Source organism: Narcine bancroftii, chromosome 2, assembly GCF_036971445.1.
Source record: "Narcine bancroftii isolate sNarBan1 chromosome 2, sNarBan1.hap1, whole genome shotgun sequence".
Lineage (NCBI taxonomy): Eukaryota > Metazoa > Chordata > Chondrichthyes > Torpediniformes > Narcinidae > Narcine > Narcine bancroftii.
In genome coordinates, this window is record NC_091470.1 from 160965234 (window position 1) to 160981344 (window position 16111).

Sequence of the window (16111 nt, forward strand, 5' to 3'; positions counted from 1 at the left end):
TCTAGAATGCTTCTTCAACTCTGGCCTGAGACTTTAAATTCAATATTTTTAACCTCCAGGGCCTTCTCTACTGGGTCAATAACTGTGCGGTGGCATTAGGTATCTGGATAGGTAGTCTTCAGTTTAATAACATTCTATTGAATGAATTGTCATTTTAAAGCAATTAACACTTAGGGTAGGAGTCTTCAATCCATAAATCTACTTTATCCTATTATACTTAGCACAAAACTCTCCACCAAAAGCAATACACCATAACAAAATACACAATGTGTTTTGCAGTCTTTTAAATTAACAAAATTTTAACCTGAAATGTTTTAAAAAAATCAGACCTTGGGCCAACTTGAAAAATAAGGGTCAAATCTGTATGGAAGACACTTCAGATGTCAGCTTCTACCCATAAACACACTATTAGGTTCTGTACTGGTCAATAAGAGAACATTCATGTGTATTTCCACACACACAAGAATCATGTTTTCTACATTTTTTAATTGCAAAGCTTCTAAAAGTGTTTGCGCAGAATATAAAGCAGTCTATTTCACTTGTTTGCAATTTGCAAGACTAGTGACAAAACAAATTAACAGCCAGAGCTCCTTACCAAGCTCAATATTCTGAGATGTGTCAGCTGAGTGCAGGACAGCATCTTTCCCTCGCTTTAGTGACCCACTGATGGGCGTGCTTTTGACATAGTAGGAAAGCTCACAGGGGAGTAGATTTGTCAGGACAAGGGTAGGTAGCAAGTAGATGGTGTGGCCTGGTTGTCGGTAAACCTGCATGGCATTGCCAGACATCAAGTTTAATGGCAGGTACTCAGGATAGTTTTCTTTCTTAACTGCCACACAATATCTGGAAGACAAAAAAGTTCAGTATCACAGCTGCATTCATATATTCCAACGACAATGATCTGCATTTATGTAGAAAAAGTTCCCTTATGTATTCTCAAATACTGCATAAAAATGATATTCATTTTAAAAAAAAATTGGATTTGTCTTTTTAAGGAATCATTTTATTTATTATTCCAGTGCTGCTTCTTTTGAAACTCTTGAATGCCTGTCGAACATAGGGTATCTTATTGATGATGTTAATATTGGAGAAATACATGTTCAATAGACAAATAACTTCTCCGAAATGTTCAGCAAAGAAATAGGCCCTTTGGCCCATCATGATGCCAATCTAATCCCATTTGCCTGCGTATGGTTTTTATCCCTCTATTCCCTGCCATTTCAGACGAATATCTGTTTCTTCCTCTTCTCCTGACAACTTTGCGCAAAAAAAATTTCCCTTCCAACAAACCTATGCTCTCAAATATTTGGCATTTTCACCCTGGGGAAAATACTAACTACCACATCGATTTTATACATTTGTATCAGGTCACCCTTCAGCTTCAAACTTCCTGGAGAAAACAAGATTGAAGAGATGGGCTTCAACTTGGTGAGTTTTTTTGGCATTTATCCAGTGAAGGATTCAATGCCACGGGAAAATTAAACTTCCCCGTTTTCCATCTGTAACATTGTCAGAACATTATTCCACTCGTTCAAATTTTCACCTGGAAACAGAAAGGAGCAACATCTTTTGACTTCATAAAACCTTAAGTGTCCCCTGCCTGGGTGGAAATTATCGTCATTTCAGAGGAAATCAGCGATATTAAAAAATTAACAATAGAGCACAGTAGAAGGCCCTTCCTGCCCATGAAACCCATGTCACCCAATTACATTCATTCAACCTACCACCCTGCGAGTTTTGGAGAGTGAGAGTTAACTTGAGCACACAGGCAAAACACAAACCACTAAACGAAGGTGCTCATCAGGCTACCTTTAAGAAGTGCTCTGGTGAGATGTCATAAAAGAATTATCCACATCTTAAGGGCAGTATGGACAACACTACCAAAACCTCACCTTCTTTAAAATTTTTTAAAAATTTTTTCACCCTATGAACCATATTAATCAAAATACATACAAACATCTCCCTCTTGAATATACACTGTCATTTTCTCCCCTTTTTTCCCCCTCTCTTCCCTCCCAACCCGCTCCAAACCCATTAAACGTTCAACATATACAATATAATAAACCCATTAAACAATGTCATCACACAATGAAAATAAACAAGAAAATTGTGTCTGTTGTCTATCTCGTTGTCGATCCTTGCATCCGATGAAATGGTGCAGCCGAAATAGGTAAACTGGTTGACAGTTTTGAGTTTTGTGTGCCTGATGGAGATGTGGGGGGGCTGGTAGTCATGGTGGGGAGCTGGCTGATGGAGGACCTCAGTTTTCTTCAGGCTGACTTCCAGGCCAAACATTTTGGCAGTTTCCGCAAAACAGGACGTCAAGCGCTGAAGAGTTGGCTCTGAATGGGCAACTAAAGCGGCATCGTCTGCATCATGCTGAAGAAGGTTGAAAAGAGGGTTGGTGCGAGAACGCAGCCTTGCTTCACGCCATTGTTAATCTTTAGGCACACAAAACGGTCAACCAGTTTACTTATCTCGGCTGCACCATTTCATCGGATGCAAGGATCGACAACGACATAGACAACAGACTCGGCAAGGCAAATAGCGCCTTTGGAAGACTACACAAAAGAGTCTGGAAAAACAACCAACTGAAAAACCTCACAAAGATTAGCGTATACAGAGCCGTTGTCATACCCACACTCCTGTTCGGCTCAGAATCATGGGTCCTCTACAGGAATCACCTACGGCTCTTAGAACACTTCCACCAGTGTTGTCTCTGCTCCATCCTCAACATTCATTGGAGCGACTTCATCTCCAACATCGAAGTACTCGAGATGGCAGAGGCCGACAGCATCGAATCCACGCTGCTGAAGATCCAACTGTGCTGGGTAGGTCACGTCTCCAGAATGGAGGACCATTGCCTTCCCAAGATCGTGTTACATGGCGAGCTCTCCACTGGCCACCGTGACAGAGGTGCACCAAAGAAGAGGTACAAGGAACGCCTAAAGAAATCTCTTGGTGCCTGCCACATTGACCACCGCCAGTGGGCTGATCTCGCCTCAAACCGTGCATCTTGGCGCCTCACAGTTTGGCGGGCAGCAACCTCCTTTGAAGAAGACCGCAGAGCCCACCTCACTGACAAAAGACAAAGGAGGAAAACCCAACACCCAACCCCAACCCACCAATTTTCCCTTGCAACCGCTGCAACCATGTCTGCCTGTCCCGCATCGGACTTGTCAGCCACAAATGAGCCTGCAGCTGACATGGACATTACCCCTCCATAAATCTTCATCCACGAAGCCTAGCCAAAGAAACATAACTTATTATCTGCCCTCTGATGAAGGCTTACTTGTACCCAATAATATAAATGTGTCTTTCACTGATTCCGAATTTACTTTAAAGTACATTTTAATTTGGTGCTCAATAAATTCCCTAAATTCCTGTCTTTTAAGTAGCATGGAGTTTAATCTCCATCTCTATGTTCTTGGTGGGATGTCCTCCAGTTCTATTGCTAATAACAGGGGTGAGTGATCAGATAATCCTTCTCCTTTGGGTGTTGTCTCCTCCAGATATCCAAAAGTTGCATTTCCTGCATTGATTTAACCCTAAATCTGGCTGCTTTGTTCTTTTTGCTAGTCTTTTGTCCAGTTTTATCCATCTGTGAATCGAAATTAAGGTTAAAGTCCCCTCCTATCAATACCAAAACCTCATCTTGAGGCACTCAGGAGGCTACAGATGCTGGAACCTGAAACCAAACACAATCTGCTGGAGGAACTTGATTTTTTAATGGTTTTAAACAAGTCATTGCCTTAAGCTGTTGCCTGCTGCGATTCAAAACATAGATTTAATGGCTCTTCCAGCAGGGTAATAAAAAAAATAGGACAATGTAAACTTGAAACCTGAGCATATTTAGAGCAGCTGGACGGAATGACACCAATTTAGGGTTGTTAAAGGGAAATTGAGGGCACACTGCAGGAAGGTGTTTAAAAAGGTTATAAACAATTTAAGTGCTTTGACAGGAAGAACAGCTGAGGGTCAGAGTTGACTAATTCAAGAAACTGCTGATTTCGACAATTTCAACCCTGCACAATTTCTCAGAGAATGAGATCCAATGGTTTGTCGGGTTGCCTTCATCAAAAGCCATGTTTGAGTGATACTTTAAATTCTGTCTCATTTTCAATGCACACCAAAAAAAGTAATTTAAGCACCGTGCCATATGAAATAACATTTTGAAATATATAAATATTTATTTCAGAGTTTATGCAATATTGAATTTGATTGAACTTTCATGCAAAAGATGATGTCTTAAATTGTATTCCTTCTTTAATGAAATAATGTTTGAACAAGAAGTGAATAGATCCTACTTGTTTTTGCAAAAACATAAAAAAAAGTTACCCATCACTGAAGTTTAATTAAAACTTCCCCAAAAAATCCTATAATGCTGTAAATTAGGTAACATTTGAAGAGAGATTTAGAGACAAGACACACTTTGAAACTTGGACTTTCTTATTCAGTGGCAAAAAGTGTAAACAAATGTTGAAGTTTGGAAAAAAACTGAAGACTGCATGTCATCAATGTTTTTCCAATACTTGTGGGAGACTTGCAGAAATAAATACAGCAGAGAAAATAGCAGAATGCTGACCTGAAGGTACTTTTGTCGTCACAGTCTGATGAATGACACTCCCGCTTGCTGCTGTTCAGTTCTCCTACTTTTGCCACACTTGTCCAATGGATGGGTGCTTTACAAAAAAACAACCCAAGCCCATTTGGTCTTGCTTGCAGACGCCATGATGTCAGGTGTAATGGGATTGCTAATGAGCCACCTGGTAGCACAGCTGGCAGGACCACTGGTTCTGCAATGATCAAATTGGTTTGCACAAGTTTGAAACTGATCAAAATAGGAAAACAACCTTCAGACAGTCATAGAATCACACAGGCCCTTCAGCTCAACATGTCCATGTCAAGGACTCATCTTCAAAAAACAGCAAATGATCTGTAGTCTTCTAAGCCTTGAGCGTTCTCTTCGATACTTGAATGTTGCGAGTACCCACTCAGTGTGGTCTAGATGCAAACCATCTTCTGGGTGAAACATTTCTTCTTTCAATCTCTTCTAAACCTCTCTCTCCACTCCCTTCAACCTATAGTTTAGGAAAAGTTTCAAACAATCTACCCTCTCTAGTTTCTTAATTCTGTCCACTTCAAACAGGTCCCTCCTCTGACCTTTTACTCCCCGACTAGTCAAGAATCAACAGTGCAAGACAGCATCTTGTGAATCTCCTCTGCACCTTCTCCAGTCCAATTGTGTCCTTTCCTTTGCAACCAGACTGCATTCAATATCCCCCAGTCACGGTTACAAACTGATAAAAGAACTTCTGCTTTCTTTTCCAATACTGACCTAGAGTTGAACAAATTAATCAAGCTTCACTTGTCAAAAGACTACTGACCGACTTTGTTGGATAGATCAATGTTCTGTTGACTTGCTGATGTTTTGCTTTGGTTACATATGTTGATCTTCTGGTCTAGTCATCACCTCTGCGGACAGAATATTCAACCAAATAGGTCCTGTCCCCACGTGATGTCCACAGCCTACTCAGCAAGGTTACCAAATGTAACAATCAAGGTGAAGAATTACATTTAATTCTAAAGATTCAAGATATCCATAAATATCCGCTCTACACTGTGTGACTTGTCTTCCTCCATCTGACCCCTTTGTTTTTCTTATCTCTGTCAGGTATCCATCAATCTACTGCCTCTATCCATCATACTTTACCTCTCCCTGGTCCAGCAACCCTTCAGGTGCACTGTCCTTCCTCTCCCACCCTGTCCTCTTTACACAATTTTTTCCTCTTGGTCCCCAGTCTTAATGAAGGGTTTTGCTGAAACATCAGCCATTCTTTTTCATCTGCTGAGTTCCTCAAGCAGATTATATTTAACTAAAGATTCCAGTGACTGTGATCTTCAGTGCATCATCCACAAATGCTAAGAGTTCAGCAGGAACTGCTGGTCTTTATCTCTTTAATTTAGCAGAGGCTCAAAAATCCTGCAAGAAAGCCGGCATCCTGAATTTCTTTTGTGCTGACCACTGGTGATTTTCTGATGACACTCCACCTTTGGATTCCTAATGCAAAACCTTCTGTTTTTACATTTTACACAAATAGATTTGAAGCCTGCTCTATTCAACTGTACGAATAGCCTCCATGGTTAGAAAATAGGTGGCAGGCATAAAGATCTTTTGTTTGTAGGTTTTATCTTATTGAAGCACTGCTGCTGGATTTCCACAGATAAATATTAAACTACTGCTACATGGTACAATAACTTACTATCTGGTGCAGATGGACTATCCAGTCTCAGTTCCATGGGTACTTCCAGTTTGTTTTTCACTATTAGCGCAGAGCGGACAGTTATCACTTTTCTTGCACTCCCTTCGAGAGTCACAGAAAATACAACCCGTACAGGGGGAAGTGCCGAGAACTGCAAGGTAAGAGAGAACAGATGAAGGATCAAAGCAATACAAGTTGATTATCCAGACAAACATACAAGTTGATCATCCATTCTCCACTAAGTAGAAATCTAAAATTGACTTCCCTATAATTTCAGATTTAAAAAATTCCAATTTTTTTTGGGTTCAAATCTCTAATATCTCAATAAATGAATTGTTACAATGTGTTCAAAAAATTCATGTGGACCCGTGCTGATAAATTACAAAGGGTAGAAATTACCTCCAGTGCTAAGCATGGAATATTCAAACTTGCATTTGATCATTTTAGACCCATGTCCTAATTTAAAGTACACATGGGAGAACTTGCATTTCCATTACTAATATGTCAAAGTGCATTATTGCTCTGAATGGAGGTAAATATAGCAGGCAATTTGAAAACAGTCTAATCTCATAAGTGTCAAATAGATGGCGGCTGAAGGAGAAATATTGGCCATGGCACCAGGAAAATAGTTTCTCTAAGATTTGTTCAACAGAAACTTGAATGTACACAGTTGAAATAAAGGTGGGCAATTATGATATGTTCAATGATGATGCAGTAATGCACCCTAGACCGAGTATTAATGGGGTTTAATCACCAACCTTTGATTCAAAAATTAGCATTACACAACTGAACCAGAAGGAATTAATGACACTGCAATCCAACAAAGAATGAAAGTATATATAACTAACACAAATCCCACATGATAATTGTACGCAGCATGGTAATTGAAATATTTATCAATACAAGGAAAATCAGACAATCAGACAATGTTAAAGAAAACTGTACAGAAATATCTAATAATTTGAAAAAGTAACTGAAAATTATTGGTCAGTTATAATTTCATTATGTACATAAATGCTTACATATACGTGTGGATGGATTATATTGGTCTTGCTAATGGGACTTCCAACCTGTAGAACAAAAAGTCAACAAGCAGCTGATGTGTCAAGTTTTATAACCATTTTTGCAGCAGTGTCTGAAGTTATAGCATTCATGAAATCTTTTGCATATTGTGGCAAATATTTAACAACCAATATTGAGAGGGAAGGTTTAATTTAAACTGCCCAGCAAGAAGTTATTGGGATCTGGTTTTATATTCCACTGATATCAAAGGGCTATTTATCAGATCATGTTAGTTGACAGAAGAGCCTACATATTAACCCTTGACTTTGTTCAATGAATTATTGTTTGGGGATTTTAGGAGTGGAAACGATGCAAATTTCCTTCCTCTCTTCTTTACCCTTGACTTGAATAGAATGCATCACATGGAAACAAACTACTGGACCCAACAGTTCACTTCTGCTTGGTCACATCTCCATGCTTCCTCATTCAGGCAAGATATTTCCTTCTTCTTACTGAAAAGATCAAATGTATTGTACAATTTGTAACAAATGCACCAATCTCTAGAATAATTTCTCCTGAAATCTCTATTTGTTTTCTGGTCAATTAAATTGTGCTCTTTTGCTCTATCCTGCTAGACAATGGGAAATATACTCATGTCTACATGATCAAAATCTTTGATAAATTTAACAATCTTGATTAAATTACTCGTGATTTAATCTGTTCATCCTCAAACAATAGGTGCAATCTTATAGTTCTGGTACCATCTTTGGAAATAGCTTTTGCACCCTTACCAATCTATTTGGACCTTTTGAGAATTTGGCAACTCTATTCATGGAATCCTTCAAGGGCAACCTCAAACTGTTGACCCAAACTGAGCATAACATCTGTGGTGATTTCCTTTTAATCCTTAGGTGATGTAGTCTTGTATGCCAACTACATGACCAAATTATTATTTGCAACCATAACCATATAACCGTTTACAGCACGGAAACAGGCCATGTCGGCCCTTCAAGTCCGTACCGGTTCACTTGAACAACTCCAAACAGTTGGTCCTTCAGAACCTCATGTTTTTATGCTGAGGTAAAAAAAAACCAGATTCTTAGAATTGAACAAGTTTAGACAGATCCCTTGCAGGCAATTTACCACGTACCATGGAGGACTGGTTGTTTCGGTCTGGTGCTGCGCACCGGAAGAAGATGCCGACTTTATCCACAGACACTGGGCTTACTTGTTCCCACCCATTCACCCGCACCAAAAGTTGATGAATCTTCAACTCGTGGGTATGTCTGTTAGAACAAATGCAAAACCATAGTGATGAATGCATAATAATTTTTCATTGAAATGGCTTCATGATTAATGCAACATAAATACGATTGCCGTGGTAACAAGGTTGTCGCAGGAATATCATTCTATCCTGTTTCACATACCTGTGTCTTAGTTTTTCCCTGGGTTCAAACTCAAAAGGAACTTCTTCTCCAGGGAGCACCTCACACCACTGGCTGACATTGTGTTGGTCATCAAGATCAGTAACAGATTCTTCATGCATTTCACTGTGAGAAAGGGCCACTCTACAATCAGAAATAGCAATTTCTTCTTCATTGGAGGGGCATCGTATCACTTTCAAAGTCAGTTAAATAAAATGACATATATCTGAGTGTTTTTAATTCTGAGGTCTTAAAAGAAACTTAATTGGAGGAAGAGAGATCAGTTGGAAGGAATCACAATCAAAGCCAATTGCTGCTAAAGGATTAAGAACATTTAGAATAGTGAGATATCTGGAATTTCTATTTAGTGAAGAGATTTGCAATGTCTGCGAACTTATCTTGGGCAAGTCAATCCTGTTAAGATGATGACAACAATTACTTCTTTCAATCAATAGTAAATCATATTTCAGAAGCAATGTTTTATTATATGCACGTAACATGGAGTGCAAGGTGCATTAGGGTTCAGAATTCCTGATTTATTACTTTGCACGATGCTCGATGATTAGGTAATAACTCTGTTGAATTTGTGTAATGACATGACCAACAAAATCCTGAGCATTGCTTGAATTACCATGTGCTCACAATGACAACATGTAATTTAACATCTCAAGCGAGCAAAATTCCATCTACTTTTGATTGAGGGGTCAACTCAGAAATGTATGCTGCACATCACTTTCATTTTTTAAAAAATGGCACATTTTGTTTTCAACCATTGCTTCTGAAGCATACCGATTTCTTTTCATGGACTTTGCATGCTTTATTTGTTTTAATCAGTGTTTGGTAACGCATTTTAGATTTACACACTGCAAGCGTAAAAATTATTAGTCCTTTTGCTTTACACACCTCGCCTAATCAGATATTTATAATGCAACATCCAGACATCAACCATTATTGTTAAAGGATCACAAACATCCCAAACCTTGTTGGAGTGGTCGTGAGAGTGGCAAACCACATGGTGCATCCTGTGTGGTTCCTGAGAGCATAAGGCACGAATGGTTGCCGTCGCTTTGGTATCTTCTCTTCGACTGAAAAAGGGAAATGGACAAAAGAGTAAAAATAGAGAATTCTAGGATTTACACCCAGTTGATGAATATAGTTCCATATAAGGACTTTTAGGAAGCTATAGGCTGTGAATATTCCCATGTGCTTGCTGTAGGTCTGGAAGGTGCTTAGTGAGAGAATGCAATGATGAAATGCAATGCATCTTGCAGATAGTACACTGCCACTGTGCAGAATGGCGAGAATATTTAGGCTGGTGGACTGGTTTGTGTGGGATGGGTGCAAGGAGAGAAGAGTGGGGTCCAATCAAGTAGTAGGCTGCTTATCCTGAATTGTATGGGCTTCTTGAAAGCAGGGAAATGGAGAATGTTCCATTATGCTCCTCACCTGCCCTTGTAGATGGTGGAAACATTTTGAGGTGTTAGGAGAGGAGTAACTCGTAACTAATTAATGTTTTCTGTTTTGTCTCATTTCCTCTCAGCTTAAATGTTATTTATGTCTTGGGCTTTATTCCTTCAGCTAGGAACCACCACTGTTGGCTAAATAACCAGAAGTTATGAGTGATAGGTACAGAATGGAGAATCCGGTTGGGCGGTGTGAGAACAACGGTCTTGATCTCGATGTCACTAATACCAAAAAGCTTGTTGTGAATTTTGGGAGAGGGAGATGGAGGGACCGTGCACCTGTCCTCATTGATAGGATGGTAGTGGAGAGGAGCTTGGACCTTCAAGTTCCTGGGAATCCACATGTTGGAGGACTTCTTCTGGAGCCAGCACATCGAGGCAACCATGAGGAAGGCACACCAACATCTCCCCTTTCTAAGAAAATTTGAAATGTCATCAAATACTTCATTAAATTTCCACACTATGGAAAGCATACTGACTAGTTGCACCACAGCCTGTGTCAGGAACCCAGGAGGCTGTAAAAGGTAACAAGCATCTCGATCACAGGCTCTGACTTTCCCCATTCCCAGCCCAATCCGGTGAATATGAAGTGCTGCTTCAAGAAGGCTGCCAACATCATAAAGGACCCCCATTACCCTGGTCACAATCTCTTCTCACCGCTACCTTCAGATACAAGGTGTTGAAGCATGACGACCAACAGCTCTAGGCTCAGTTTCTTTCCAACAGTTATCAAGCTCTTGAACCTCCCCTCATTACACTAATCAGGGATTGCTCTGCCACCCAAAAAGGATTGAACTGCACTATTGCAAAGTCACTATGTCACTTTGAATATTTATCTTTTTTCAGCTCTTTTTCATTCAATTACATGTACGAATGTAGTTGCAGCAAGTTGGTTTTGTGGTTATTTTTAATGAAGGCCTGTTCAGCTGCAGCGAGAATTTTGGTCCCTTATGTACATTGTACAATGCAAGTAACAATAAACTCATTTAAAATCATTTTAAAACCTCTTTTAATACCAAACACAATTCGGAATAATCTATTCAAGTACATGTTGAACATTTTGTATCATAGAGCACAGATTGTCTCAAACTGCAGCTCCCTGCACGAATCACTTTTGTTTAGGTGATGGATAAAGCAGTGATATATATCAATTAATTGTTCAAGTCAAGCTAAGGGGAATATGGCATAGTAAGATAAGAAACTGGCAAAATAGACTGAAGACATTTGAGAATCAAGATAAGAATCCATGAAAAAAATTAAGGCATATTTATAAACAACTGCAGGAAGAGCATTAAAATGAAATGTCTAACAAACAAATGAAGTTGATAAATGGTAATTATTAAAATTAAGCACCAGTTCCAAGATCCATCCAAAGCAATGTAGCAATGCCACGGGAGTAGCAAGCAGCTGGTTTGACAGAGCAGTTAAAGTATTTGGTAATAAAGTATATGCTTAGTTATTGCGTTGGTGTGGAAGGAATATCAAGTTTTATGAGCACGATACAAATGATATAGCTTTCTTTGTGTGTGTATAAAAACAGTGTGCACATCTTGGTTTCTATTACATGAAGCTGGCAAGCTTGGTGTTGCTAACTTGTGATTTCTATAGTTCTTTCCATCAATCTTGGTTTCAAGATGGAGCTTCAAGTTCACACAATAGATTCATCTAGGTTTGTTGGGGTACTGGTGCTGATAAAGGAAACTCCCACCTTTCAGCCTGTTAATGAACATTCTGACCAGTGAGCAGAAATTCACATAGAGCACAATATAAAAATTGAGATTATGGAAAAAAATTCTTAAACTTTCAAAGGAAAAATGAAAGATCAGAGTATTATTTAAATGGTTAATGATTGCAGCTTGCTGCTGTGCAGAAGGACTTGGGAGGGCTTGTGCATGAATCACAAAAGGTTGGGTTGCAGGTCCAGCAGGCTGTCAAGAAGGCAAATGGAATGTTGGCCTTCATTGATAGAGGGATGGAATTTAAGATAATGTTGGTGAGGCCGCATCTACAGTTCTAGTGTCCCTACTTGAGGAAGGCTGTACTGGCTTTGGAGGCGGTGGGGAGAAGATTCACCATGTTGATTCCGGAGATAAGGGGGTCAGTTTATGAGGACAGATCGAGTTGTCTGGGGCTAGACTCATGGAATTTAGAAGAATGAGAGGGGACATAAAAGAAACAAAATCATGAAAGGGATAGAAGTAAATAAGTTGTTTCCATTGGGTGGGGGAGACCAGAACTAGAGGACTCAGCCTCAAGATTCAAGGTAGTAGATATCAGACAGAGATGAGGAGGAACTGCTTTTACAAGAGGGTGGTGAATCTGTGGAATTCGCTGCCCTTTGACACAGTGGAGGATACCACTGTAAATTTGTTTAAGATTGGATAGATTTTTTTTTACACAGTGAGGAAATAAGGGATATGGGGAAAAGGCAGGTAGGTGGAGATTAGCCATGATCAAATTGAATGGCAGAGCAGGCTTGATCGCCTACTCCTATTTCTTATGTTTTCTCTCACAGGGTATAAAAAATCTTTTTTCTTTAATAAAACTAATTTCTTGACATGTGCAGATCATGAGGATTTGTACTGTTGAAATCCATAACGCAGACAATTTACCTGGAATATAACAAACCCGCTCCATAATAGAGACTGCTTGTAGTCAATTTTTGCACCCAAATAATTACAGAATCAAAGGTGACGTTAATTGGTCACTTGCTTTTCAATGATCATGGAAACTTCGTCATAACTTGCAACGATTGAGTTTAGAATTTATACAATAATAAAAAAAATGTTAAATTACAAAATTAATCAGATCTTGACTGCATGTAAATGTCAGGAGTCAATTTCCTCAGCAATGGATATAAAATAGGCCAAATTCTGGATATTAATTTCAACAATCTGAATATCAGGTGTTCATGAGAATGATCTATCTCATCTGGCTCCCCGCCTCCCCCCCCCCCCCCCACCCCCATGAATGTTCATGTGAAAAGTGGCCACAGATTTCAACCTGATAATTACCAAAGAATTGGCTTGATCCTTAAGAAGCACGATACAAAAAGAGAAAGAATGACTTGATATCAGAAAGGACAACAGAGAAGCAACATGCTTATTTTATGTTAATCGACAGAACATTAAATAGCTAACAGCCTTCTCAGTTGAGCTCATCACTGCTAAAATTCAAACCTCACGTCTGAGACAAAACTCAAAGTGGACATTATCGGTGGGAACAGATGACCAAACTATAAGATACCTGATCCTAGCATGCTTAGGATGTTTCTCCAACTAACATCTTGAATGAAAATCAAAGAAAATTCAAAAATGTTTTATGTACATTTTTGAAAGTAAATACATCACCAGATCCCAGAAGAAATATATTCTTGTCTGCTAAAAGCAGAAAGGAAAGAAATTGCAGAGGCGCTTATAATAATTTTCCATCATCCCTAGCTACAAGAATGGTATTGGTGGGGCTTAAAAAGAGATAAAGTAGTAACTCCAGACGGTTAGTTTAACGTTAGAGATGAGCAAATTATTAAGGCCAATCCCCAAGGACAGTATAATCCTAACAAGAGGTTTTCCTTCATTAGCCAAGACACAAATTTTAAAAAAAAGCAGGGAGGTTTGTGCTAGAACTGTACAAAATACTTATTTGACCATTGCTCAAGAAATGTGCAGATTATCATATTACAGGACGAATCCACTGCAGAGAACATTTTTGAACACGTTGCCAAGATGAAATTTTTTAGTTGACAGGAAAGATTAAGTTAGAGCTATTTTCTTTGGAACAGAAGAACCAAGGTGTATAAAATTACAAGGGACTTAAATAGAGTAAACAGTAATCTAATTTCCTTAGGGGCCAAAAAACCAAGTCACATATATTTAAAGTAATTTATGGAAAGTTAAGAAAAAAGACAAAGAAAAAGTTTTTCACCTGGAGATGAGAAAGGTCTGAAAACTCAATGCCTGACAGGGTTGTAGTGGCAATGTCCTCACCAGTCAAAAACCACTTGCATGCATAGGTGAAGATCCACAGCCTTTATGGTTATGGATCAAGTGCTTAATGTTTGGAGAAGGTGGGGTACTTTTTTGACTGGTACAGATACAGTTGACCAAATGGCCTTTAGTTACAAATTTCCTATGATTCTAGTATTCAAAGCTACACAGTGAAGCAAAGGAAAGAAAATAGGTCTGGCATTTTTTTTTTATACAGCATGCCATCTGTGAATTAACAAGGGGGGGGGGGGAAAACACTGGCAGCAAGTTGAACTGCTCTTCTTCCAGTTGGCTGAAACAATCTCAAGCATTACCACATATACTCGTGTCATAGTCAAGTTTTTGGGACCAATTTTTTGGGTCAAATTTGGTGGGGGGGGGTTGACTTTTACACAGATAACTGCGGTTAAGTATCTGTCGTTCAAGGCGTCTGGTACTAGGATGGCCAGGACTGGGTGGTAAGTCTCCGTTCGGTGTCAGGAGTGTGGATCGGTGGGTGGCCGGGTGCTCAGGAGGCCGGGGCATCCAAGAGCTCAAATGGGCCAAAAATAGGGGGGGCCAATTTTAACGAGGGATTATAGAGAAAATACGTGAATTTTGGGCCATAAAAGGGAGGTGGTGGGGTCTACTTTTACACGGTATTGATTATTAAACAAATATACATGGTACTTACAATACTGATCTGGATAATTGCAACCATTTTTGTTTCAGTAATCTACAAGATATGTAACCTTGTAAAAAAGAACCATGAGAGTCGCTCACCTGACAGATACAATGGGGCACATTTCTAAATTGTAATCATCCAGCTGAGAGAGACTCTTAGTTGGAAGGTAAACACACAAAAAAGTTGTAATATACAAATTATTAACAACTCGCATTTTTCTCACCAAATTCCAAAAATCATTGTGAAGGTTAAATGCAAATAGACAAGTTCACAATTTTTAAAAACTTACTTGAAAGCCACTATGAAGTCAAGAGTTGCAAATATTTCAATTACTAGATTAATGTGAGAACAGGATTTAAATGACAATCAATTAAGTAAATGGATGCAGTAATTTCTTAAAATACTTTGACTAAATAATTTGATCAAATCCATGGTTAGGCATATGTGCCCATCTTCCCAGCAATATTTTACATCACGATCCTAGTGCTTGATGGGAACTTCTGATGTTATCAGAATGCTTGGAAGGTTAAACCAAAAACAAAGATCAATGTAAATCAGTCACTGATCCGGATTCAAATCAGTAAAGACATGATTTACATGTTGGAGCAGAGCTTCAGGTAAGGGAGAGTCATGATTGAAAAAAAGTTTAAAAGGTGAACAAAAAAAACCAAGAGGTTTTGTAAGAGACGCTGATTTCAATGAGATGAATGTATGGGAGAGAAGATTTAAGATTGCATGGAGTTTGAAGCCACTTTAAATGGCCTTGAAGGATTGTTTAAAAGGTAAAAGCTCAGCTTGTTCATTTGTTGTTCTTGCCTTGGATTTTGTGCTGAGAGTAAGTACATGACTCCTCAGTTAAGTCTACATTCTGTGCTTTGAAAGTTAACCAAGCGCATGGCAGGCATTTGGGAGCTCTTAATCAATGGTCTACTTTGCTCGCCGTAAGATAAAAAATTTAACATTTTGATGCCTCCCACAAGCCTGACTAGCAGCAGCAGCAGAGGAGAGTACTGTCAAATTAAAATTACTTGGGCACAAATTACTGACGATTTTTTTATTGCCCAATGAAAAAACAATTTACAACTGGGCCTCAGAGTTTAAAAAGTAATTGAATTAGCTGGCTGAATTGAAGCAGCTTGTGAACTACAAAACACATGCCAAGAGAGTCAAAGGAACAAAAATGCTTGAGCACTGCAGAGCAAATCAATGGACACCCTGACGTCTGACCAGTAAACTAAAACAACACAGCAGATAAAGTACAAGACAACAATCAATTTCTGTTTTCTTTGGTTTGATGTACTGTAACTTA

General features: G+C 39.0%; 1 protein-coding gene across 7 annotated transcripts in view; it reads right to left on the bottom strand.

Annotated features, from left to right (window-relative positions):
• The window catches only part of vps13d (vacuolar protein sorting 13 homolog D), a 234188-nt gene that overhangs the window by 109847 nt on the left and 108230 nt on the right, over positions 1 to 16111 (bottom strand). For all 7 annotated transcript variants that reach the window (XM_069918981.1, XM_069918980.1, XM_069918987.1 and 4 more), the window contains 7 exons: positions 9669 to 9774; positions 8693 to 8833; positions 8416 to 8551; positions 7286 to 7333; positions 6264 to 6414; positions 4586 to 4796; positions 596 to 843 (listed from right to left, as the gene is read on the bottom strand). In XM_069918981.1, the coding sequence (XP_069775082.1) occupies positions 596 to 843; positions 4586 to 4796; positions 6264 to 6414; positions 7286 to 7333; positions 8416 to 8551; positions 8693 to 8833; positions 9669 to 9774 (1041 nt within the window). The remainder of the gene's footprint in view (positions 1 to 595; positions 844 to 4585; positions 4797 to 6263; positions 6415 to 7285; positions 7334 to 8415; positions 8552 to 8692; positions 8834 to 9668; positions 9775 to 16111) is intronic.